Source organism: Neopsephotus bourkii, unplaced genomic scaffold, assembly GCF_033783945.1.
Source record: "Neopsephotus bourkii isolate Nb327-2 ecotype Australia unplaced genomic scaffold, CSIRO-AGI_Nbou_v1 NB_739, whole genome shotgun sequence".
Classification (NCBI taxonomy): Eukaryota; Metazoa; Chordata; class Aves; order Psittaciformes; family Psittacidae; genus Neopsephotus; species Neopsephotus bourkii.
In genome coordinates, this window is record NW_026901237.1 from 180,054 (window position 1) to 206,345 (window position 26,292).

A 26,292-nucleotide genomic window follows, 5' to 3' on the forward strand; every position below is an offset into this window, starting at 1 on the left:
TGGAAACTGGGGTGGAACCCCACAGTAAAACTGCCCAAGGAAAGTGAGTATATAATGAAACCCATCCTTTGCTAAACCAGTGTTTTTTGCATTTTGTTTTTTTTCCTTGTTTCACTGAGCAAATTGGTAAAACCAGTTTTGCTCTGTGATTTTCATGCATTTGGATGTTTCTGAAAGATTTCAATTGTAAATCCTCGAAAGGAATGTTAAGATTTTTCAGCAGATGCTGCTCTCTGTGTATGTATGTATGTATACATATACAAAAGATATTTAAATCATAGCATGATTCCTTGTCACTGTAGCATTACTAATACTTGTCCTCTGAGCTGAAGGCAACCTGACAGTGAAGAGTTGGTGGAAGGAAATGGCCTGTCATGGCTATTTGAACCATACATTCCTGTATAAAGTGGAAGGGTTTTCTTCTTGCACTTTGTTTGCTGTGCAAATGTGACTAATTAGCTGGCAATGTCACACCACATGATCTTATAGAATCATAGAACAGTTAGGGTTGGAAAGGACCTGAAGATCATCTCATTCCAACCCCCCTGCCATAGGCAGGGACACTGCACACTAAACCATGCCACCCAAGCCTTTGTTCAACCTGGCCTTGAACACCACCAGGGATGGAGCATTCACACCTTCCTTGGGCAACTCATTCCAGTGCCTCAGCACCCTCACAGTAAAGAACTTCTTCCTTATATCCAGTCTAAACTTCTCCTGTTACCCCTTGTCCTATGATATTGAAGGTGTTTAGTTGCAGCTGTGTTACTTTCAAATACTGTTTATTCCAGATACTCAAGGGCTTTCTGGCATGGTCCAACAACACTTCTAGTCAATCTAACAATTAATATTATGAAAAATCAATAAGGTTATGTATGTTAATGAGCAAGAGGGTTGAGCTTACCCTTAAGTGTGAGTTGAATAGTTAGTATTGGAATTATATTTGTGGTATTTTGAAATAGTTGGTCTTAGAACTAAATAGATACAGGTTACTATAATCATTATGTACATCTGTTTCTGTGTCTGGATGTCAAATATTAACAAAATATATTTCTCATTTAATAAAAGATTCAGTCACTCATAAGAGTGTGATAGGGTGCTAATCTGGCTGGTATAATAATTGAGTAAAAAAACAGCAGGCAGTCTCTTTTTAATAATGGTAAAAATGTATTGTTTGCCCAATATCCAATATTTTTCATGTAAAGCAAATTTTGAGCACATAATCTGTATCAACCTTATATATGTTTATTGCGATTAGTCTGTGCTACCTGTCAGGATTGTAGTCTTCTATCTGAACATGAAGTTTTAAGTAAAAATCTGATGGGTTTTTCTTTGTGAAGAGCTTTTGTAACATGACTAAAATTTATAATACAGGAACAAAATTGTGAAACATTTTCATTTATAGTAAAATGATGCGATACAGTAACAAGACTGATAGCAGGTCAGAAATACCTGATGATCTCTACAGGCATGAACTTGTCATTTATTTTATAGTTTTTTTACAGTAAAATTGTGGAGTTTGGTTGGTTTGTAGGTTGTTTTTTTTCTTTCCAGGAAGAGATTTACTACATAGTAACATACATATTTGAAGGCTGCTGCAAGAAATACAAACCAGATGCACTTTATTAATAAAAGCTAGGGTAAAATATATGTAATATATATGAGGGCATACATAATCTTTGTGTAAAACGCCTTCTCGACATTAGTGGAAAGCTGTATGCTGTGATGGCTTTTATCCAGGACTTGCTGAAGTCAGTGGTATCCTGCCATTGACTTTGGATGTTGACTCAATCTCGTAAATCCTTGAAGTTCTGAAAGTATAGATGTTTTCTTACATCTTCTTTTCTTTCTTTCCCTTTTAGGAAAACTCTCATTTTTATTGCAACATGTATAGCTGTGGGTGTTGCACAAGTACCCAAACAAGGTGAGAATGCTTTTTTTCTTTTTTTTTTTTAATAACAGGACATTTGTATAATTGTGAATAGATGAAAAGAGTAAATGTCTCTTGTTACTACTGACCTTAGGTTCGGTTCCTTAATGGCGACTTAAAGAAAATACCAGCTACAGCATAATGAGAATAAATTTTAAAGCAGCCACTTTGGAAAAGATGACCTTTTAAAAATTACTCGGATTTTCTGTCTGTGAAATTGCTTACATATTTAAGCAAGCTCTTCATAAAAGGGAAGCCTTGTACAATGAAAAGGCTTTGATTGTGTCTTCGCTGTAAGTGGGTGTCCTTGGGGGTGGCAAGCTATGACTGAGTTACCTTTGCACTTAGGGCTGTGCAAGCAAACCACTGCATGTAATAAGGGCTTAGTCTAGGCTGGCATCATTAAAGCAAAAAGTGAAATCGTGTATTCATTTGTTTTTGCATTCAGATACAGATGTTAGTAAGGAAATAGGGATGTCTTGTTTTCAGTTTGTTCTTTAACTGCCAGCTGTTATAACTCTACCAGATGTGCAGCTTGCACAAGCAACCACTGTGGTAATATTAGCATCCTGAAGTGGTGGAGGCTAACGTGCCATATAGTCATTTCTTACCTGCCAGAAGAGTGGCAGCGCCAGTTCTCTGCCATGGTCCTTCACCATACAGGTGAAGCAAGAAATAGGTCAACCTTGGCTGGTGAGTATGTTAACTGCAGATACTCAGCTGAATACAAACAGCTGGGTTGTATGGTTAAGACGAGACTTATTCCTGATAATGTTTTGCTAGAGCCCCATGGGATATCTTGGCCGCCTTCCACCATTATTCTCACCAATGTCTTTTACCTTCTAATAATTTCCTGCAACTGGCAAAGCTTGTTTTTTTTCTTCAGTTGTGTTTCCCCTTCACCTCCCTGCTCTCTTTGTAGTTTTGCTTTCCATTCATTGCTTCTTGTTTGCCTGGTAAGGTTGGTTGTTGATTTATTATTTTTTTTCATGTTCAGCTCAATGGGAGACACGTGCTTTTGTGATGGTGGGATTTTCCTGGATTTTTCTTACAGCTGAGCCAAGTTCTCATCAGAGGAGGGGCAGCACCCATAGATGTGTGTGGCCTGCCCTGCTCCAGGCCTGCAGGGATGCAAAGAGAAGAGGCTGTTTGCACTTTCCCAGTGTAGCAGGAGGAGGTGAAGGATGCCAGAGGCAGGTGTGCAGTGATGGTCTGAGTTGTCTTCATCCCTACAGACCACCCTCCTCTTTGCAAAGAAGCAACTGGTTTCTCTCACTTTTCATGTGCTTCAGCCTCAGAAGGGCTTTTCTAGCAAAACTTCAGGCGAGGACTGTGAAGTCTACAGGACTAGGGGTTGGCAGCAACATGGGGGAGTGGGTACAGTCAGAGGCTTATTTGCTTCTCAGCTCAGAGTACCTCTGTGCACAGACGTTTGCAGAAATGGAGTGCAGCGTCCAGTCTTGATGTGGCTATATATGATTAATTTTGCTTTGGTCATCAGCAGATAAAGCAGCATTTGTAGATAGCTATGTGAGAAGCCCTACTGAGTGGAAACTCTCCCCCACCCCCTGTGCACAGATGCCATACGCAACTTCATTTCTTTTAGGTAGTTGCTTGGGATCAGAATGATGCGTGGAACCTTGACGTATCTTTCTGTCCATGGGTGAATTTGATCCCTCATGCACTTTATTTGCATGCTGTGTGAACAAGTTTGCAAAAGGCAGTTCAGAGAATGGCAGACTGAGGAAACCTCCTCAAAAAAAGAACAGTCTTGGTGTGCAGCCTGCAGAGCTAGCAGTATGCCATTTGCAGCATTCAGAATTTGAAGAGGAACAGGACTGTCTGCCCATTAGGAGTGTGTTAAAACTCACATTGTTATTAAAACTTTCTTGACACCTGTGTTTTGGAAAAGAGGTATTCTGCCAAATAGGAAGAGGCTACTAGAGTAATTAACATCCCTTTTTTCCCTGAGCTTATGTGACAGCCTGTGCATGCTTCATCTGAGAAGCTATGCCATGTTCATTTTGGTAGGCAGCTGTATATTGTGTTCAGTGAAACACATACAAAGATACAGCCTCAGCCTTTATGAACAGTACTTTGAATGTGGCTCAAGGATGTAGAGAATCAATGTATCTGGTTGGATTTCCAAGGTTAGTCACTCAGCTTGGTGTCTGCAAGAGCATTGGCTGCAGCCAGATATCTTAATTTACCCAGTTGCAGATGCAGCATCACCTAGGAAATGGGCCACATGCTGAGTACTAACTCCTGGTTCTGGTGGAGCTGACTGATGGATGACCCTTATCTTTCCTTGGTGCATACTGGTAAAGGGAAAGTGAGTAATGTATATACTAGGATTGCTGAAATGGAGAGATCACCCCAAATATTTTGCCTTCTGAGTATGGAGGAATGCAGGAAATGAACTGGAGAGACTGAACAGAATAGGTGTTTGGAATGAGCCAATAGTCAAATCCCCTCATCCATCCCCAGTTCCTTTTGGGGATTTTTTTTTTTCTTGTGACACGAGAGGGTCAGAAGTTTGGGGTTTTTTGTTGGTTTGGTTTTTTTGGGGGTATTTTGTGTGTGTGTGTGTTTTTTGTTTGTTTCGGTTTGTTTGGTTTTTTTTGTGTTTTTTTTTTGTTTGCTTTTTTTGCCAAAGTCCCTGTTAGGTTTCCCCTCCTGTTGGCGCAGTAAGGTTGTGAATTTTTCAAGTCCTCCTAGAAAGTGGAAGGAAGGTGCTTGACACCTAAAACACAAAACAGTTGTTCCTTCAAGAAGATAAGCTGTTACGATTTTTGGGACTACTGAGTTAACAGTAAGTGAAGTCAGATGCCATGCAGACATGGATAAACAAAGAGAACTGGTCCCTGACAGGTGAAGAAAATTGTGGTATTCATGCTGGGAGGAGGACTTGAGCAAATTGCATGTTCCCAAAACCATGTGTGCTGCCAAGAGCTTCTGAAAGCCTTGAGCTAAACATGTTGGACCAGAAATGAAGCGACTGGCCAAAAAAGTTTGGAACAGCCTTTAGGCCTGAGGGTGGGTTAATAGGCAGCAAATCAGCAAGGGATAATTAGTTGATGCTTAATCTTTTGCTGTAATTTTTCACACATTTATCTGTGATTAGCTCTCTCAGGACTGTCATTGTTTGCAGAAGTCTCTTTGCCAGGATGTGGAGTATCTGTCTTACTTCTTATTGTGCTCTCAGAGGACTCTCCTTTTATTAGTAACTTTTAAACAATGTACTGTTTTCGAATTAGAACTGCCAAAATTTTGGCAATTTTGCTTGCAGTTTGAGGCTTAGTAGTGATACTTTTGAATGTAATTTTTAAATTGACTGGTTTAAGCCAGTTCAGGTTTAAGCTTTTGTTTTGTATTTCAATCTGTAATAGTTTGGACAGATCACATGCAATAATTTTTAAAAATACAAATACATAATTGCAAATGTTTTAAAATAGAAACACTTCCCAAATATTTATTGTTAGGTTATGATATTTAGGCACTTTAGGTTAGGGTATCAGATGTGCAGTTAGGTAGCCCAGGCAGCGCACAGAAGTGCTGCAGTGGTGTCTCCAGCTGTGAGATATTATTTACATGTATAAGACCTCTGTGTTTCAGAGCTCATGACCTGTGTTTCTTCCTAGTTTTCGCACAGGCAATACAAGTACAGCTTTCTTCTCTTAACTACATGTAGACCAAGCAGGACCGGGGTCCTGAGAAAGTGTGGTGTTTCATTAGCAGATACATTGTGCTCTGAAGGTCTGCTTAACCTGACCTCCGTTATCAGTTTGACAGATAAAAATACAGCCATACTAAATTAATTGCTCTGAGGCAAAATATCTTGGGAAATTGGCGTACACATGATGTTCTGCAAAGATGTGCTTTCTCCATGCCTCTGTCTCTGCTGGCTACCTGCCAGGATAATCTTGGCACATCTGTGAATCTCAAACTTGACTAGAAACACTACAAGGTATGTAATTAATTTTCAAGATGCACGGTGCGTTCAGGTTGATGCTTTTGGTTCCAATTTATAAATCACTCTCAAGGAAATCTCAGGCTCTTTTCGTAACTTACCACTGAAACTAAGCCAACATCTGTCTAATCTTAGAGTTTGCTATAAATACATTCAGTGAACAGAGAAAGGGGAGACTGGGAAAGGAGACCTTTTTTCCACTAAAAGTGTACATCCATTTGTTTCAGTTTCTTTTTTCTCTTAATAGAGCAGAGAATCCTTAACTTTTTTTGGCTTATTAGGTCAGTGCAACTGTTAGATACTACTACTTATTTTTATATAGGCAGTTGACTGAAGCTTAGGTCCAGCCAGTTATGGGGAGAAAAAGATGATACCATGTGCTTCTCTACAATGCTGTGTATGAAAAGTACAACACTCAATTTCCCATTGTGCAGAAAATCAGAAAAGATAGGCTACAGGGACCTTGAAGTCATCTGGTCCTGCCTCCTGCTGAGGTCAGGGTCAGTGCTGAAGTTAGTTCAAACTTTTGGGTCCTGTCCAGTTGGGCTTTAAAAATCTCCAATAATGGAGATTACACAATGTCTGTGGCCCCCGGTCCAGCACTTAACCACTTTTGCGACGAGAATGCTTGTTTTTGTAAAATAATGGAATTTTTTGCGTTGCAGCCTGTGCCTGTTACTCCTCAGTTTTCCTGTTTATCCAGTTCAGATAATGGGCAATTGTCTTTGGTCTTCCCCAAACCTTCCTATCTCCAGGCCAAGAAAGTGTATGTCCTTAAGCCTTTTCTCATGTCATATATTTTAGCCCCCAACCTTCTTGTCTCATGATTGCCTTTTATCTCAGTTTCTGCAGTATTTCCTTAGCAATTCCGCAAACACCCAGAACAGCAGTTTTACCAATCGGTGCCATAAGTGCTGTCTTATTTTGTGACCCCACAGAACGACTGCTGGGGGCATGATGTTTATCTCCTATCAAGCCTTTGTAGTCTTTCTGTTTCAGCTGCATCATAAGGGATCTTACAGTGTCTTTATATTCGTCTTGAAGGAAGAAGGTGCTTATGCCTGCTAACTCCAACCTTCCTTAGTCTGATTTAGGCAATACCAAATGAATTCGGTCATCTTTGACCATTGATTTACCCTGCTTCTGATTTTTTTAATTAATTGATTATTTTTTTACCCAGGTCAGGTATGATTTTAGTTTATCAGGAGGCTAGATAACTGTTTCTGCCCATTAGGTAATGATATTTAGCCAGGTGTGAGGTGGAGATACTGAAAGGTCCAAGCTAAGGAAGAAGTTAAAGCACAAAGTTCACATTATGTAAGGCACTAGAGAATCCAGCAGTGAAAATGCCACTTCTCATTCCACCCTGTAGGAAGATCTCCTACCCAGACTTCTATACGCCAAAGCCAAATCTACAGGACATAAATCAGTAGGACAGCTGGTTTCTCTGTCTCCTTAGTGTCCATTGCTATCTCCTGCTGTGGAGTAGTGCACTCTTAATTCAGTATCTCATCTGTGTAGCTGCAGACTGAGATCCTATGAAAGGACAGATGAGCCAGAAGATGGGAGCGCTGCCCCTTGGATCCCAATGTTCTTCTTCTTTTCTTGTTCCTCGCCGCTTTTGTTTTTGCAGAGTTCACTTCGTTTCTGGTCCTAGCAAATAAACCATGTGGATGGAAAGGAGGCAGTGGCATGCTCTGTTGCACCCCCCTTGAAAAGATCTTTGTTTTCTTTTAGTCTTACTAGCTTTGTCACAATCAAGGGTGATCCCACTGGGAAAACAGTTCTCTTTGAAACCAGGGCTGTAATGGCACAGGGTCTTGCTTGGTGGGTGGAGAACTCCTTTGTGGAAGCACAGCAATTCTTCCCAGGTACCAGTCGAATTATCTCTGCAGCACATAATAGCTGCTTGGCAAGGCTTACCTTTATATTTTGCTTTGAACCAGTGACTGTCTTTAGGTGCTCTACTGAGGCGTCACTTTGTTATAAATAGCTCATGCCTTATTAAAAACAAAGCAACCGTCCCCTCAAATTCATTTGAACTTTTCAGAGAAAAAGAAAAACTACGGTTTTACTGCAGAATGTTTTGCAGAAGAAAAAGTTTAAGTAAAACAAAACTAAACCTCAAAGAGTAAGCAGGATTAGCCAAGTAAATAAGGAACCAACATAGTGTGTTCATTGACTGCTGTGGAAAGGTTGAAGACCAAATGGGGATTTTTCAGTTTCATAAATGAATTAACCTACAATGGGCATTATTTGTGCTTTTCTGTGTGTTTTTCTTTTAAGACAGAAAATTTGTTCTGGCTTTAATTATTTCTTTGATTTATGTAAATATGGGTGTGCTTTACACTAGGGAATTGGTGGCCTTGCTGTTAGCTGTATACATGCTCTGGGAAGTATAGATCTTTTTTTTTTTTTAAAATGTGCATACATTTGTTCATGTGGATCTGAATTTATGAGCTTGTAAAAGAAGTCAACAGTATGCCTTTATTTCTTTTTACAGCAATAGATGTTCTTCATCAACTAGGCCTTGTGAAAGATGTTCAAGAGCCCTCAGAGACGGCAGTGCCCTCAACATCATCTCTGTTACCTCAGGGTGTTCGTCTAACTGTATCAGGAGTTGTACTAACTAGTGATGCACATATTGAGTCCCCCATCATTCAAGTCCTACCATCAAGTCTAGGGCATCAGTTCACCATATTGGTTGGGTTATACTCATACAAAATAAATAATGCTTTCCTTTTCAGTATTAGGAACAAAAGTAGGCTGCAGTTTGGTGTCCAGCTGCTACCAAGAAAGGTAGCAGTGTTCACTGGTGGGAAGCAGTCCGTACACTTTGATTATAGTGTTCATAATGAAAAATGGCATTCATTTGCCATTGACATTAGAGACAAGACTGTCTCGATATTTGCTGAGTGTGGAAAGAAGCACTATAGCAGGGAAGTACTTTCTGAAGCAGAGACATTTGATTTGGATGCTTTATTTACCCTGGGAAGGATGAACTCTCACTCTGTCAGCTTTGAAGGAGTTATATGTCAGCTAGATATTATTCCCTCTGCAGAAGCATCTGCAAACTATTGTAAATATGTGAAGCAGCAATGTCGCCAAGCTGAAACATATCGATCTCTGCCAGGAGCTCTGCATGCATCAGATGGGCTGGATGTTTTTTCAAAGATGATGGTTGATGAGGAAAAGCAGTCAGAAGGCATATCAGCTGATAGAAGGAAAGAAGTGCCAAACATTCCTGTTACCAGTGTTGCTCGGAGTCACTCTCTACCAGAAGACTTTGAGTCAAGAAATGTCTCTGCATTGGAGTTTGCAGAGGCCAAACCTCTGTTGCTGGAAGCTTCACCTGAAACAGAGCTCCAGGAGTACATCAGTTTGCCTCTTCATCAGCAGGAGACTGGCACAAAGAGAAACATCACTAAAACCCCCGAAGGATCATATCCAAATACTTCAAATAATACCACAGAAGATGCAGGCAGACAATGTGAGCCTTCTCTGATCTCCCCTCTAAAACAGAGTAAAACTAAAAGCAGTGGAATGGACAAAGCAAAACATTTAGATGAACCAAGCAGAAAGCAGCAAATCTTCAATGCAAGCGTGTACCATTTGCCTGTGGACCTCCCTTTGGATAATCAGCGCAGTCCAGGGCAGAAAGGTGCCTTTGATGCTGATGAGACTTACACCATGGAAAACAATTATGAAATTGGTGTTGATAATTATTATTATGACTATGAAGATCTTGAGCAAATATTTGAAATGGGAAGTGTCAGAGGTCCAAAGGGGGAAACTGGACCTCCTGTAAGTTATCTTTACTCCTCTTTTTACTATAATATAGCACCACACATTTAACAGAGGCTTTGAAAGAAATATTGCAAAGCATGCCAGAACCATGACTGCAACTTTTTTGGGCTGTACTGTACAAATGTTTGTCTGCCTAAGTATGTCTCTTTACCGCATGTAATTTTGGTGTGTTGTATATTTTAATTTACTGGAAGAATATGAAGACGTTCACATTCTGGTGAAGTGGTATGCAACCCAGGCTTCTTTAAGTTTTGAAATGCAGCTAGGTGTTTATCAGTGCTAGTTATGAAGACTGCGAACTTAATAAAATTACAGGAAAAATTCATGCAGTACACAGATGTAGACACTGATGGAAAGAATCACCAGGTTGGTTGGAAGGCTGGCATAGTTTCCTCAGTTGAGCTATGCTATCAAAACTTGATTGTGGAAGGGGACCAGTTGCAGAATCTAGACTGGTAATACCATTTGTAATCCAAGGTTATAGGGTCATGCAAACCTGCATGTAAAATGATTTTTAGAACAGTCTTAGGATATTTTGTTAGCATATTTTTCCATTTGCAGGGTAAGTGATCCCTGAAACAACTGTAAATGCACAGTAGTGCTTTTAATAGAAAACCGTTTGTCCTTACTGTCTGCACAAGGCTCAAGCTTTTTAATGCATTAAAAGGGGACCAATATATATGAAGGTATAGAATCATAAAATAGTTCAGGTTGGGAAGGACCTTAAGATCGTCTAGTATAGACAAGAGAGAACAGCAGTTCCTGCTTAGCCTGGGGAATATGACAGTGCTTGTTTGAGTTGTTGGTTAACGTTTTTTAAACCATAGCATGCAGTAAATAATTCCACTTGCTCTCTTTTTTTAGTGTGTGTGCATTTGTGTGGTTTTACTAGAAGGCAATTTGATGTGTGTTAAGCACCTCCTCATATAAATTTGCATATGTCCATAATTTTATTGTTTGTATTATTTCAGCACCAAAATAATCTTTTTCTTAAGGTAGTCAGCAACTGAAAACCTTTTTAAAAGTTAAACTTTTACTCTCCACAGGATCCAGATGCAAAGGGCTCGTTATGCAATTGAGAGAGGTGTTAACAAATAATTCAGTTTAGTCCAGGATGCTCTTGCTTAATCTGTTTTGAATGCAAAGTCAGTTTTGTTGTGTTTTTTGTTTTTTTTTCTTCTGTCCCTTATAGTAGTATTTATAGGGACATATCAGTAAGTATGTATCTGTCATCAGCATGATGTTAATTTCCAGTTTTGGAGTTTAGGATGTTTAGTAACTGCTAATGGAAGCTTTTCATTTTAGCAGGTAGCTTACACATCGCGATTTAAGTCGGCTACGGCCAAGAAATCCATTCTTTTTTACATGGCACAGAAATCACTGCTGCTAATGCTGTTGGCTGTTCACATTACTAAGAAACTTCAAGGGAATGCTTTGCTTTTTTTCTACACACAGACACTATACATACAGTGTCAAAGATAATAGCTGATTTGGAGAGCTTGAAGGTGTCTGTGTTACCATTTTGTATGCCGATTTTACATACTGGGGTTGCAGAAGTTTGCCTTCTTAGAAGGCAGTTAGAGCAGACCTTGCGTTTGGTATGGTCTGTAGCAATGAATATGGTGCATTTGTTCTGAAGTGTTTTGCTGGGTCAGGATTTAAATAACATGCCTGAAGTCTTGGAGGTCAGTGGCAGAGCTGGGAAGTTCATATAGATCTTTGTAAGCACTAGTTGGGCTGAATGGGCCAGCAGCACTGACTGGAGCAGAGGCAGCTGAAGCAGAGGTTGATAGTAGGAGGAGACTTGGCGTTGTCCACACAGGCATTTGTAAAGAATTGTGTTGCATGGATGTTGTGTGGTGCAGTACCTGCCACTGGTGTTGGCTTTAGACTTGCAGAGGTGGTCTTCCTTTGCCTTCTTAGTCTAACATGCCCATGTAGAGAAGATCAGAGATAATCCAGCTTTTATGTATGTGGCTCTAACATTTTACTACACAAACACCCCCAGTCTTATCAATGGGGAGCCTGAAAAAGCAACATGAGGAGCTTGCAAACTTCCCTTGCAGCAAAATATCCTGATGAGACATGAAAACCTCTTCCCGCTGCCTTTTTTTATTTCTCCTTTTTCATTATGTTGTGGTTGGTTTGAACCTTCTTTCAAGATTTCAACACAGAAATAATATTCATATTATTGTAATTGATGGGCAAGAGCTAGCTTTTGTGGTTCTTGAATTCCTTAGCTTCAGTTTAGCTTTTAATAATCTACCAGAGCTCATTCTTGCCTTGTATAACTAAGCCCCTTGTATTCCATGATGCCACAGCTATGGAATTCACCCACCACTGCGAAGCAGTGCTTCAGATTTCAGGGTTTCATTTATGGATAGCATATGGAAAATGGCACCTATTTCTTCAAAATTGTTAAGACCCTGATCAAAATTCTAGCAGTTACAGTGACCAAAATTCCCTACAAAAATACTAAGTGAATTTGAAGTGGAACAGTGTGGTCTCTTCAACCACTAGTTCAGAGGGAAAGCTGCTCCATTCATGAGTGAGCCACTCCTTTTTGTGTTAGAGAGGGGTTTGGCACTGTATAAAAGAAACTAAATCTGGTGTGTGTTTTTTAAATGTTTAACTTTCAAGCAGATATTCTTCATTACATAGTCCTAAAGTAGCTTGCAGTAACATGATACATAGTCCTATGCTGGTAGGAAGAGGGGTTGTTGTGAGCTGAGGAGTTGGTTTAGGTTACTTGCTGGTAGGTGATTGCATCTGCAGGCCTATCTGCACAGGATTTGCCTTCCCCTGAGAAATGAGCTAGGGCCTACAAGAAGCTGGAGGACTTAGTGCAAGGACAGGGGGTAATGCCTTTAAAGAGAGCAGGCTTAGATGTGATAGACAGAAGAAGTTCTTCCCTGTGAGGTTGCCCAGAGAAGCTGTGGCTGCCCCATCCCTGGCAGTGTTTGAGGCCATGTTGGACAGGGCTTGGAGGAGCCTGGTCTAGGGGAAGTTGTTCCTGCCCATGGCAGGGGGTGGGAACTGAATGGGCTATAAGATCCCTTCCAACCCAAACCATTCTGTGAATTAATTTCCTCTATTGAAAAAGCTTTCTGAATTACAAAGAGGCTTGACCAGGAGGAGAAAATAGTAGAAGACCTCATGGTGGTGCTTTAAGCTATATAGTTGGTAGGGAGAACTAGTCTGGAGATACTGCCAGGAGGAATTGGAAATGCAATCCCTGCATTAGGCAGAATTGAGTCCCAGATGAGATGCTCTTATTCCAGCCAAGAGTCTTGAGAGCGAGAACCTTGAGAGAGGGCAGTTCAGAGATTCTAAATATGGTGCTAAATAATAATAAAAATACTAAGCAGTAACAGTAGTGTCATCTACCCTTTCACTCTTGGCTTATTCCACTTATTTTGCCCTTAGCTACCCTGTTACAATTCAGCTTATTTCACTCCTAGCTTATTCCTCAGTTGAACAAAACTGCTTGCTGAGGCTCTCCCTTGCTACAGGGGATATATTGGGCAGTTAATCACTTTGATGCATTTTTAGCTCTGTAGATAACCCTCACAGAGGCAGAGAAGTCTATCTAAGTATCTGCTGATTCAGATAAAAACTGAATATCGTTGCTGTTTTATTTTTAGTAGCAAAAAGACAGTCTTAAATATTTAAACATTTCATTTAACTCACCTGAAACTGATGCAGTTTCCCTCTCTTCTGCACCACACTATTGGAAAGCTTTAATTTCTCTGATGTTGATGACATTGCCTTAGGTGTCATAGGAATTCTTGACAGAGAAAGGCAAAGACTTCCACAGCTGTAAAGAAAGGAGGTAAATCATACACAGGTGACTGCCTGCTCTAAGACATTTGGAAGGAGAAGCATGTCAGAGGTTTTTTTATCATTTCCAGTGAAATGCAGCCGAAGCAAGAAGTAAAAATAAATTTTAGATATTCATTATTTTGTAGGATCCTTGTGCTCAATAATTAATATCTTTATGAAGTAATGTGCTTTAAAAAGATAGGCAAAAGTGCTAGGAGTAGGTAGAAGAGTTCTGAGTGACAGAATCAGAATTCCAGATGGTCTAAAATTTATGGGATGAAACAGTGCAATATTACAGAAATTAAAAGTCCAAATAGAGGATACAGGTGATTGGCTAGGCAGTCAGATGAGCGTAATAATGTTACAGTGCACAAGAGAATAAATGCATCTTATGCCTAATGCATTACCAGACACGGTGAGTACCAGAGACAGGTTGTTTTTCTGCTGGTCTGGGTATGCTGAGGCTGGAGTTTGGACAATTGTCCTCAGTTTTGGACGTTGAGCTTTAAAAAAAGATGTAGACGGACTGGAAGGATTTCAGAAGGCTGCAGTAACAGTGGGGCAGTTACAGAATACATGAGCAAAGGTTAAAATAGAAGTATGTTTAGTAATGAAAGTAAGACATAATAGTTCTGCAAAGGGTGAGTTAATAAAGATACTTTTTTTGCCTGTTCACAGAAAGCATGGGAAGACAGAGCAGGAAATTTTAGGTGGCACATAACGAAAACATGGCTAATCAGAGTAGTACCTGAACAGTAGAACAAGTGATATTAGCAATGTCAGAATTGAACTTTCATGTAGAGGTGTTTAAGAGTCACAGAACCTGATGTTTGTTTACTTTCCTGCTGTATTTCAGGTATTGGATGATGGTGTGCAGAAAAGGTTCATGGGATTTGTGTTTTGCTGAAGGACCACCTGCCTTAGTGTATGATGGATCAAGCATTAAACTTGCATGTTTCTGAAATTTAGCCTTTTTTTAAAAAGTGTTTGAGGTGAGCTGAGGTTGAATGATTTGAGTCTGGTCAAATGCCTTTTAAAGAGAAACTTTACAGTTCTGCAAGAGAAACTTCAGCGAATATGAGTTAGGTATTGAATGGCAGCAGTATCAGCATATGAGTGCAGGAGTGTTTAGCTATTTAATCCAGGATATACTGCCTTGCATTTGAAATCTTAGGGGCTTGTTATATGAAATGCTTCTTATTACTGCTGGCAAGTAGGGCAAGTTTAAAACACATGTATCCATAGAAAGGCTTCAATAGCCTAGGAAATGTCTGTGAAAGTTCATCCTAATGACCATTTGAAAGGTAGTGAGAGTTTCTGTAAGAGTAGCATCTACTTTTATTGTTTCAGGATTAAGCCACGATTATTTGGAACTTGAGCTTCTCCTCTCAATAGCTAAATGAAATTTTTGCAATTCCTAAGGACAGTAAGTTGTACCTGGTTTAGGGTACAACTTACTGTTTTGAGTAAACTGATCTTACTAAATAAATGCATTTTAGTAGTACTTACACAAAGTCACTATTTTATGTTTGGTGGTTAAAATGTCAAATGCAAGAAAACACATTAACACTTTTAATTGCTTCAGGCTTGTTGAATTACTGTTTTCAGTAGTTGGAGGAAAAGCTATTCAAACAAATGACTAATTCCGTGGTCACTGTTGACTTCTGTGGCTTACGTGGATGCTTAAGAGGCCTAGCTTCCTAGCTAGTATGAAAACAGCCATGCTGATCTGAAGTTGCAGTTGCTTTCAGAGGTTGAAGCAGTGCATAGGATGGAATAACTTCTTAAGACTAGTCAGAAGAGCACTTCCAGGAAGACTTATGTGTGCTCTACTATGTCTGCAGTCAGAAGAAATGTTGCCTGAGTTGCAGGGAGTCAGATCTGCAGATTAAGGAGTAACATACTCTGGTTAAGGAGAGTCCTTTAATCAATCACCTGTATTACTGGTGATAATTGCTTATTATTGGTGACAAGAGACTTCATCTACAATGATGCATGTTGTTTTAGAAAGTCTTGAGAAAGCATTATTAAGATCTGGCTGCGTAATTCAAAATACATTTTACTGCTTCTTTTAGGGGTTGCTGAAGGCTTCCTTGTGATTAAGTTATCTTGGGTTTGTGTTCTTTAGATGGAGATAATTGTTTATGAATTAGTGTAATCAAAACGGGGCAGGGGTTTGGTGCTATTTAAAAAAAAAAAAAAAGGTCATATAGGAAAAAATATTCTTCCTGCTCTCATTTGATAAATTGGCAGCAAAGATCAGGGTTCTTAAGAAATACTCATTAAAATTTCTGTTAGGAAAATTATGGGGGTTTGGCTATTAATGTGTTCTGAAAGATAAGCAAAAAGCAGCTAGGGACCTAGAACAGCCTTGCAGTGCAAATCACAGAACACACACTAGTTGCAACTATTCTACTTAATTAAAAATAATATATGTTTCCCTTTGTAGTCCCAGGATAATTTTCTAATCAAAGGGCATCTCTTAATTTACTATTTGAGAGGACATACTAGGAAGCATGCTACTTCAGCAGTAGCAGGGTGGGAGCTCTGTGTGCCATTTCAGGTAGGTTTTTGGGTGTGAACAAAAATGCCAGGTCAGGAGCTTTCCATGTGTCTCTCTGTTACCTTTTTTTAGTAAATGCAGGGTCTTTTTAGTTAAGAAAGATATGAGAGTGCTAGTGAGCGTTTATGCAGTCAGGGTGAATAGCAAACCTCCTATACTGAAAGTTATAGTTTGATCTAAAGGCTAGGACTGTTGCACAGACTTGCATCTTCAAAATTACACAGAAAGGGAAGTGCAGAGTATAGGTTTCATCATGACTTAATATAGTATGTATGGCTGTCCAGATATTCCCAATTGTAAGCAGACAGTTGTACTACACTTTGACTCCTAAGATTATTATGATTAATTAGAAAGGAAAATATTTGGGTTTTTTTTCCTTCCTCAGAATGACAATATTCTTCCCAGAATTGTCTGGAGTGGTTTGTGTTTTTCCCAAATAAATGTAATTGGCTTGACAATGCCTAAAGTTTGTAATCAGCAGTCTTCTCTTCCAGTGCCATTACCTTTTCAAGGTGAAAGAAATACCACTTCCACAAAGCTTTAGGTTTTTAAAATGCAACTGTTGTCATAATAAAAGGATTCATTGGTTGCTAATAAAACTGCAAAGGGTTTTTGTCTTTTTTTTTTTTTCCTTTACTCTCTCTTTCTCTCTCTCTCTGTTGTCCCAACACCCTTCCTTTTTTTTTTTTTTTTTCTTTTTTTGCAAAGCCTCTGAGCTGGCCATTTCAGCTGCCATTGTCCTAGTGCCTCAAGTGAGAAGCTGTTGTATATACAGAACACAGGAGTGCTAGGAAACCTGGGTGAAAAAGCAAGTTGAATCCCTTCCCTCATTGACTGACCTTTGTGAGGTCTGGCTTTCTTGAAGCCCCTCTTCCCTTGCAGTGGGGGAGCACCTGGTTTCTGTTAAAGCTGAGACTTGCTATGCTGGCATTTGGATGGGAGTTGAATTCACCCTTAATAATAGCCCATGCCTCCTTAGGACTCAAGTGTGACAGATGAAATATAATACAAATTGGTGCAGATGTTAGTCTAGAGCTTTCATTAGTATTTGAGTACAATGAAGTAGATCCTCAGGTTTTCAATGTGAACAGAAAAGGAAAGGTCAAAACAACTAGGTATACATAGGGTGGTACACTGTCTAATAGAATGATTAAAGATCTAATTTATTTGCAAAAGATACATCTGGTTATACACTAGTATTTAAAAAAAACTCCCCTGCATTACCACTGAAGAGAACCACATTTGTTATATACAAGGGTGAACATGCTACCAGTTATTCTTATCAGAAGCTTTTAATGGGAAACTGAACAATCATTTGTCCACATTTATTTTCTTCTATTCAGGTCTGTCTTTTCTGTGAGGTATCTAATATTTTCAGTCACTGACTTTTCTAAAATATGTTTGGCATGCCAGCATGCTTAATGAAAAGACTTAATTATTCTCTACTCTTTGTTTTGAAATACACTGTACTTGCTTGTTTCTAATCCTAGAACTGATCTGATCGTTCTTGAGTAACTTTCACTGAAGTGTATTTGTATTATTGTTAGCTCCAGTTCCTCTGACATAAGATACTTTCTAAACAGAAATCTGATTTAGAGCCAGATTAAAAAAACACATGCTTGGAGTTTGGGAATTGGTTTTCAATTTGAGAAGGTCTGCATGACCAGAAAGTCATCAGTTAGAAGAGCTGGTCTGATTCCGACTTGTGATACTGTCTTTGTGTCAAGTTTTAGCCTCAATTGTTTTGATTTTCTGTCACCAGGGTCCTCCAGGTCCTCCAGGTTTACCTGGGCTATCAGGAAGGAGAGGTCCTCGGGTGAGTAAGATGGATATGTTCTTCTGTAGCTCTAGGCAGTTCACCAGTAATTGAACTGGAGTTTGCATCATTTTGGTTTTGTCAACGTTATTGTTATGTTTGGTGATTATGAAAGTATATTATTCTGAACATTTGGCAGACAGATCAAAGTAAGGCAAAGCAAACAGCTTTTCTGCTGTGAGCCTCCAGCATAGTTAGTTCCATTTAAGGGTGCGTACACAGAGCTTTGTTATATTTGTACCGAACTTCTGCAGCTCGCAGAATTAACTTCTGATTTTTCCGTGCTGCTCCCACCTAAGGTCGTGTTCATGTGTTTTTGGAATGAGGGGGAGTGAACAGGCCACAGAGGAGCAGGCAGTGGATGCAAATTTAACCACTGCAAGAGAGATGAAGGGGGAAAAGACACAAAAGATTTGTTTTAGTCTCTTGTGTTACAGCAGCTTGATAAAAGGGATGATAAATATGTGGGTAATTTGGCCAAAAAATGAGCTGCAGTAGCAAATGTAGATTCATTTTGTGTGACACCGCAACATGAGCAGGGACAGCAGCTGTGCTTTGTGCCAGAGGACAGAGCATGGGCTTTGCTGCAGTGAGCAGAAACCTGTGCCCCAGCTGCCAAGAATATGGAAGAAGCCTGCAAGGCCTAGTTGATAGGACAAAAGAAGGTAAATCTGTATTTGCACAATTATGTACCAAAAAACCTAAATAGATGGTTGATTAGTCCCTGCGGTCATGGTTGATTCTGGAGGTTCCAGGGGAAGAGCAGCTGGTGGTAACAGCTAAGGATTTGCTGTGTAGGTGTTGTTGGGCCATAGTGTTTGGAGATTTAAGTGGTTATCACTGGTGTGCACTCATCTAAGCAAATTGCAAGTGGCAGATAAGGGAGTAGTTCACATGAATGCTCAGCAGACGTGTAGGAGGAGCTTTGACTCAGCCTTTGAGGAACATTTAAACAAGCTGCTGTTCAATAGTCTTTTGAACATCCTGTGCTTTGCTGGCTTTCAAAACATGACCTGAGTGAATAGGAAAAGGCACTGGTCAAAGGGGCCAAAAACCAAACTGATTCTTTAGGGTAGTTGGAGGGAAGGGAGGTGAGGAGACATTTAGAAGTATAAAATGGAAAGCATTCCTTCGCATCCATATCTTCCTGACTTCTTGGATCCTTTTTTCAAATTACAGTTCTATGTAAGAGCTGACAGTTCTGACAGCTCAGCGTTTTATGTTGAGGGTATGTCCGGCATGAGAGGCAGGATCCCACATACCAAGTAGTTCCTCACAATTGGTAGTCTGGTTTTGGTTTAAAGGAGGCTACCCATATGTTTAAAGCCATACTTGTTTGTGAGATCTCTCTTGCTCAGTTGTTTCTTTGAGTGGATTTATTTGTTTGTGGGGTTTTTTGTTTTAGTTTGAGGTTTTTTAAGTCTCTTACAGGTATGGCATACTTAAAAGCAGAGTGCTCTACCATGTCGCTCTTCTGGATTAACTGTTGAGTTCGATATGCTTTCAAATATGAAGAGACAATTTACAGTGAGATGCCTGGAAGAGTATGGAAATGGCCAAGACTAATATTTTCCAGTAATTCTGATTTTAAAATACATATTTATATGAGCCAAGAAAGTCTGTGGAATTTTTTGATCAAAGAAATAAATGGTTTTGAAATGTCCGTGCTTTTCAATTTGTACAACACTGGTAAATTCAAACAAGTACAGTTAATGAATACACATGGTATGATATTTGAGCCTGAAAGCACGTAAAACGTTGTTGAAGCAAAGTTCATGTCCATATCTACCAGTCTGCCCTGTGACTTTTGCCTTCCTTTACATGAGCTGTCATTTGTGATCCTGAAATTAGACTGAAGATGTTGAAAGGAAGCAGCAGACTGCAGAGCCACATTGCCTGAGCCACCTTCAGGGGTTCTTGGGTGTGTGTTTAACCTGATCCTGACAGAGATTCACATGGTTTGGATACTGTGGGCATAGGATCAAGGGTAGAGAAGTCCACATCTGACAGTTAAGGTTTCCTAAGAGTCTTGGCTTGTTCTGAGTTTCTCAATGAAATTTCAGCAATTTCAGAATTAGTAATGAGATGGTATTCTCCAATACCTCTCATTTCACCTCATTTTCACCTCTTGCACAGCTGTGCAACAGCTGCGTTGCAGCACTGTGCTCCAAGATAGTAACATAGCAAGCTGCAAAAGCTAGGAGCCACTTCATCAGTGCAGCTACATTGGTACTTCCTATTTGTTTCCTTTTCCTAAATCCCTGAGAGTGCCTCCAAAGTTGCCAGTGTGCAAATTAATCTCTCAAACAGCAGATGGGATTAGTGTTTCTGTGAAGTTATGTTAACATTGTCATTAGTGAAAGGGAACATTTAACAAATAACAGCTTTCAGTGTTACTGTAAGGTATAACTCGTAAATTCACTCTCATCTGATGGAAAGAGATGCACTGAGTTTATCTGTTGTTAGAACTCTGCATATATGAGAAAGCTGCTTCTTACTATTTTTGGTATTTGGATTAATTATTTGAATGGAATTTTGGCTTTGGTAAATTCAATAAAAGCGTTGTTGCTTATTTTCCAAGGATAGGTTTTCACCAGCTTGGTCCTTCAGTGTTTGGAAGATGAATAGCTGCTGACAGCTGTTACTCCCTAATGTGTAGTTTTTTCAAGCAGTGAGGATTGCTGAGTGTACTGCAGGATCACACGCTTATCCTGGAGGGCATAGATAGTCCTGGTAGTCCAGTCTGTTTCTGGAATGGTTTAAATTCAGCTCTTTTAGTAGCAAGGCCATTTTCTACACTGGCTGAGGGAGAATCAGGTTGGTGAAGGGTTTCTGATTTGTTTACAGGAAGTGGAATACACTGCTTTGGGTCATTTTTTAAGTTGCTGAGAACTGGTCCACCTCCTTCTCTTTTCAGTGTGTAGCTGGGTACCTCAGAATGTTATATTTCTGATTTTATCCCATGCCTCCAAGTTTTGTAGCTGCAGAGCAACGCTGCAGTGACTGTGTGCCAAATACACATTAAGGATTATTTGAGAAGAAAATAGAAACTGAGATTTTAAAACAAAGGGAAAAAATCAACTTTAAATTTTTTAGAAAGACTTTCTCAATATTCCTTTGCAAATTCTAACCAGCACTTCTAAAAGCATCAATGACGTAGTAAACGATTCTCTGCAAACGGTTCACATTTGTTCGCTGAAGTATTGAATAATCCCACTCCTGCTTGCTTGCTTGTTTTACAGGGTATTCCAGGACCACATGGTAATCCAGGTTTGCCAGGATTGCCAGGTCCAAAGGTGAGTTAATATTTATCCATGTTGCCATGTAAACAAAGGAACTTACTGATTACTTTTTGGAAGCTCCAGAACTGTTGCCTGTAATAGAAGCAATTGGCCTTCTTTGGTTTACAGATAGACTGTTAGTATAAATATATTTTAATTAAATCAATGAAATTGAACCTCAAATCAAGACAAAATAGGAGTTTATTCAGGGTGGGGAAACCCTTCTGTGTGCAGAATGATGATTTGGAAACTGTTATCCATGCTAGTAGTCTGTACTTCCCAAAAGAGACGTAGGCCCTTTAAATAGACTTGATAGATTTGTGCAGTTGGACAATGCCTTCAACTCATATTTAGTTTGAACAATTTGATAGATATGTTAGGAAAAAAACAGCAGTAACCATGATTTTAGTACAATTCCTAATTGCAGGGATCTGACCTGTCATGACAGGTGTTAAAAACTGCTTGAGGACATAAAAAGAAATTTAATTTCAGTGTCAAACACTGTAAAACAATGTCACCCTGGTTCTTGTGTGTGCTTTGTTATTATCTAGTTCTATAAGAACAGTTAAACTTTGAGATTCATAATTCATTTTTACTATATTTATGCTGGCTGTGTAGTAGAATACATTGCTGGGAAAATAATTGTAACCACTTACTCCAAGGGCTCGTTTTAGAATGTATTTTCTCCTCCACTGGATCATAATTCCAGTCGGTTTTGTAGTTGTCGCCATGATTTTAAGAATAGAAGGAATCATATGTATGTGTGCTTGTGCTTATAGATATTTTATATATTCATAAAAAATACATGTGTGTATTACTAGCTGCTTAGTGATCTCTTTCATTTCTGTTAGACTGTAAATTACCCTTTCAATACAAGTATATTCTGAAACATTTTAATTAAAAAAATAGCTAGGTGCTAACCAGTTTGTAACTTGAAGATCCAGTTGGCCAACACCAACAGTGTAAACTGAGACAGAACGCTTCTGTTTGATCTTAAAATATAGCAGACAAGTTGCCACTATTTTCTGGCAGTAAATTAATGTAGAATTTTATTCTGCCTTTGAGTTGCATGCATTTTCCCTCCTGTATTGAGCCATCATTTACGGACTTGCTTTTGAAGCATGGAACAACATTGGCTAATGCCCTTACGTTATAGTGTCCAGCCCCGAGCATAATCTAATAGTTCCAACCAATAGCTGATGTTTAATGGCATTTAATTCCTGATAAACAGTTGGTGGGTATTGTTAAAGTAATATAGAAATATTCATGAGGGTTGGCTTTCTGAAAAGTGGTTTAGTTAAGAAAAATCTTGTTTGTGGATTCTGGCACTATTCTGAGTAAACTGTAGTGTTACACAGGTTAAATAATGAAGTGCTTTATATCCTCACATCTTGACCTGTGGTGATGTGTTGTCGATCCACTGCTGAAGGCCATGCATAACAATGGATGTTTGGTTTTTTAGCTTAAAAATAATGAAGAGGAACTGTAGCAATAGGACAAAGGGTGATAGGTTAAAACTTAACCAGTAAGGGTTTAACTGTAGGGGTGGTGAGGCTCTGGAACAAGTTGCCCAAAGAAGCTGTGGCTGCCCCATCCCTGGCGGTGTTCGAGGCTGGGTTGGAGAGGGCTTGGAGAAACCTAGTCTAGTGGAATGTGCTTCTGCCATTGGTTGTGGGTTGTAACTAGATGAGCTTTAAGCTTCCTTCCATCTCTAACCATTCTATGATTATGAAATTTGGAAAATGTAAATCATATTTTAATGCAAACTCACACTATTATATTTTGTTCTTTGTTGAAAAAGTTGTTAGAAAAAAATCTCCAATAATGAGTGCATTTTATATGAACTTTTTCCCTCCTCTTGCTATAATAGTTGAAAATACTTGTTTTGCTTATATTATTCAAAACTGTCTTCCCTGATAATATTAATGTGCTTAATTTCTCTACAACAGGGCCCTAAAGGAGACCCAGGGTTCTCTCCAGGACAGGCGAAACGTGGAGAAAAGGTAATATTTTCTTGGTTATAGAGAAATGTTTTGTCTGTCCTATTCTTTTGTTGAAGTCTTGGTTAATATTCAGGCAAGCTATAGCAGCACAATACTTTGTATTTACTGTGATGCTGGTGTATTTTGACAATGATGTGAGGCTGGCCAACGCAGGCACAAGTGAAATAATGAGCCAGAGAAAATAAAAATCTGTAGTCAAAGCTGAAACTTAAATAATATATTGATTTCACTTATAAAAATAAAAGAAAACAATTTAAAAGGATGTACTTTTAGAACAGTGTGATTGAATTCAGTTCAGCCTGGTATAACAAAGTGCAGATTCCAGTTTTCTTCAGTACGTTGCATTAGTTCACAGTTGTTTAAGGTAAAATCTGGTGATGACAAGTGCACACATTACTGTGTGTTGTGTTGCATTTAACCAGTTTCTTAATACTCTCGATGCTAAGATTTGTCCTTTCGCTTCAGGTATTTCCTGCTTTAGCCAAACTAGTGTTTGCTCTCTATGCCAAAAATATCTGAGTATAGATATTTAAAATGGTTCTTCATGGGACTTGTGGGCTTGAAAGCTTGTGTCTTTCATTTTTAGATCACAAGTCTACTGACTGTGTACGAGACTTTATTATAATGAATGTGATAATACTGAAAATGTATTTGCATGTTTTCATTGTAGTGTGTTACCTACGCTATATCTTTTAGAATAGCTTGTATTTATGCTAGGTTTTATTAAGAGCATTTACTAGTAGTTCAGTTGTGGAATGTTTATGTTAAGTAGAAAGCACTGTAGGAATCAAGGACCAATATCCATAATGAAGCAAGCATTAGCAAATAGCTTTTGTTTACTAGCTGCTGATGTACACATAATCAATTATTTGTTTTTAATGCATACATTTTGTCAAACCCTCAAATTCACAAATATGTTTTCAGTGTTAAAGAGCCGCTGAGCAGAATTCAGAATTGTGTCTGTTGATACACTGATAAGAAAATTAAGTGCAACTTTAGTAGAAATAGCAACATTATTTTAATCTAACCAGCTTTTGCTTTTGGCAACCTAATCATAGTGTTGGGAGCTCTGTGTGTCTAAATGAAACTCAGGCTATATTCTTTGGCATAAGCCCAAGCTGCCATAGAGCAGTCTAAAGCCCACCCATGTATCTATATGACCTACACCTAAGTACATGTAAGATGCATGTGTAATCAAAAAGCTATGGGATTGATATGCATTTTTACAGTTCTCACTATTTTAGGGTCTTAACTTCTCATGCAAGTCAAATTTGCTCACCCTGAGAAATGGACTTGAATTTACTTTGATGTTAACTCACTTTCAGGATCTGTCCCTTCACTCACTGGATTTGAATTTGGGCACTAATCCTGAAAGAGCCTCTTCGCTGTCAGTCCTGAGCAAGGAAAAAAGAACCAAAACAACCCACTCTCCTCCCCTATCTGCAAAAACCAGACAAAAATGCACCTTTTTTCCATCTCCCTAGCATTCAATATGCTCTAATTCTTATTCACACCATCATGTAGTTACAAGCTTAAAAAACTTGAGTGAGAATTGCTATATGCCACTGTAAGCCATATGCCAGCATAACACCTTTGTCTGTATGCATATTTTGTGTTGGCTTTTACACAGAGTAGATTTTACACCATGTTTTAGGCAGTGTATGTACCATAATGGTGCTCTGATTTCTGGTTGAGGATTGTTGGCATAACGCGAACACAAACAATAAACAGTAATAATTATATACATTTATTTATTTGAGGTGAAACCACTCACTTCTAAGGAAGGGGTTATTTCAAAAATTATATACCTTTTTCACTACCATTTATGTTGGCTAAAAGTAAATGTGAGATTGTGAACTAAGTCTATTCCAGCCATGATTTGGCCATGTTCTATGATGCAGGAGCGTGCACGTTGCACCAGGTGGTCGCAGTTGAGGAACTGTTGTCTTTTCAATTTTATTCCTCTTAAAAAAAAACAATAAAATAATAAAAAAATCTATGCCTGATCAAACAACATTAGCTGTTATTTCAGACTGAATGTCCAAGAATGCAAGGAAGATATGAAGGCCTACATGTTTATAGCCCTGTGTCATGCTTCAGTGAGACATAGTGATTCTGCATGTTTTTGTTGTACAGGGTGATCCAGGCCCCATAGGCTTTCCAGGCCCACCTGGGATCAAAGGCCAGAAGGTAAGGTTCTGTTTCTATTATAGTGTAATCATCTGTGGCGCAAATCAGTGGCCATTAGGTGGATGTGTGCTGATTATGAGGTGACAGAAGGGGTTTGGACCTGATGTTGGTGCTGTGACCTGTCTACTGTGTCAGGCACCAGAGCGAACAGCATAAAACCTTCCCTTGCAACTAAATTAAGTGAGATCACAATAGAATGTAAGTCAAAGTTGCTTAGGTTGGTGTTCTTCAAAAGGCATGGCATGTCCCTGCTTAAAGAGAATAGGTAGTAGGGAAGATAGGCTTGCCTGCGAGATACAGCCATTTTTAAATCAATTTTATTCAATTTTCAATAATAGGTTTTTAATTTCTTTTTATGTGTTATGAATTTTGTAGTATAGAATAAAGTCCATGGGATCATGTGCTCAATTTTTCTGCACTGATTTATTTGCTTTTTTCCAAATGTCTGCCAGAATTGCTAAAATAGAACTCAAGCAGAATAAGTTCCAATTTTGAATGCCACATAAAATGACGTTTTAATATGAGAAATGTCAGGTGCCACACTGCATTTAAGAAATATATCCAAATTATGGCAGTCTTATGTACACAGGAAAGCATAAGGCATACAAGTTTTTGGAAGGGAACACAAAGGATGTCAATAAAGGAAGTCAGATAACCTTAAGAAGAGCACAGAATAATTGAGGGAGTGAATATAGTTTATTTGGAATGAGAATTCATCCAGTCTACAAGGCTGTGATTACTCTGATGGTAACAAAGTGGTGAGGTGGCAAGAATCAGCAAGGAAGCTGGAGGGAAAGTACTATTAAATGCTGCCTCTGCAGAAGATAGTTTGGTGTTGCAAATGTAATAGAAAAACATGGAGAACAGATAGCCCAGCAGAAATTTGAAGTAGTTTGTAACACTAAAGGCA

At 39.0% G+C, this 26,292-nt stretch overlaps 1 protein-coding gene across 13 annotated transcripts in view; it reads left to right on the forward strand.

The window, feature by feature from the left end:
• COL24A1 (collagen type XXIV alpha 1 chain) overlaps positions 1–26,292 on the forward strand; it is a 142,021-nt gene that overhangs the window by 11,996 nt on the left and 103,733 nt on the right. For 8 of the 13 annotated variants that reach the window (XR_009725583.1, XM_061354387.1, XM_061354386.1 and 5 more), the window contains exons 2-7: positions 1,863–1,924; positions 8,404–9,704; positions 17,855–17,908; positions 21,151–21,204; positions 23,139–23,192; positions 25,329–25,382. Coding sequence is in view for 12 of the 13 variants with exons in the window: in XM_061354387.1 (XP_061210371.1) it covers positions 1,863–1,924; positions 8,404–9,704; positions 17,855–17,908; positions 21,151–21,204; positions 23,139–23,192; positions 25,329–25,382 (1,579 nt within the window). In the remaining variant the exon portion in view is untranslated. The remainder of the gene's footprint in view (positions 1–1,862; positions 1,925–8,403; positions 9,705–17,854; positions 17,909–21,150; positions 21,205–23,138; positions 23,193–25,328; positions 25,383–26,292) is intronic. The other 5 variants (XM_061354393.1, XM_061354391.1, XM_061354394.1 and 2 more) reach the window with 2 other exon arrangements.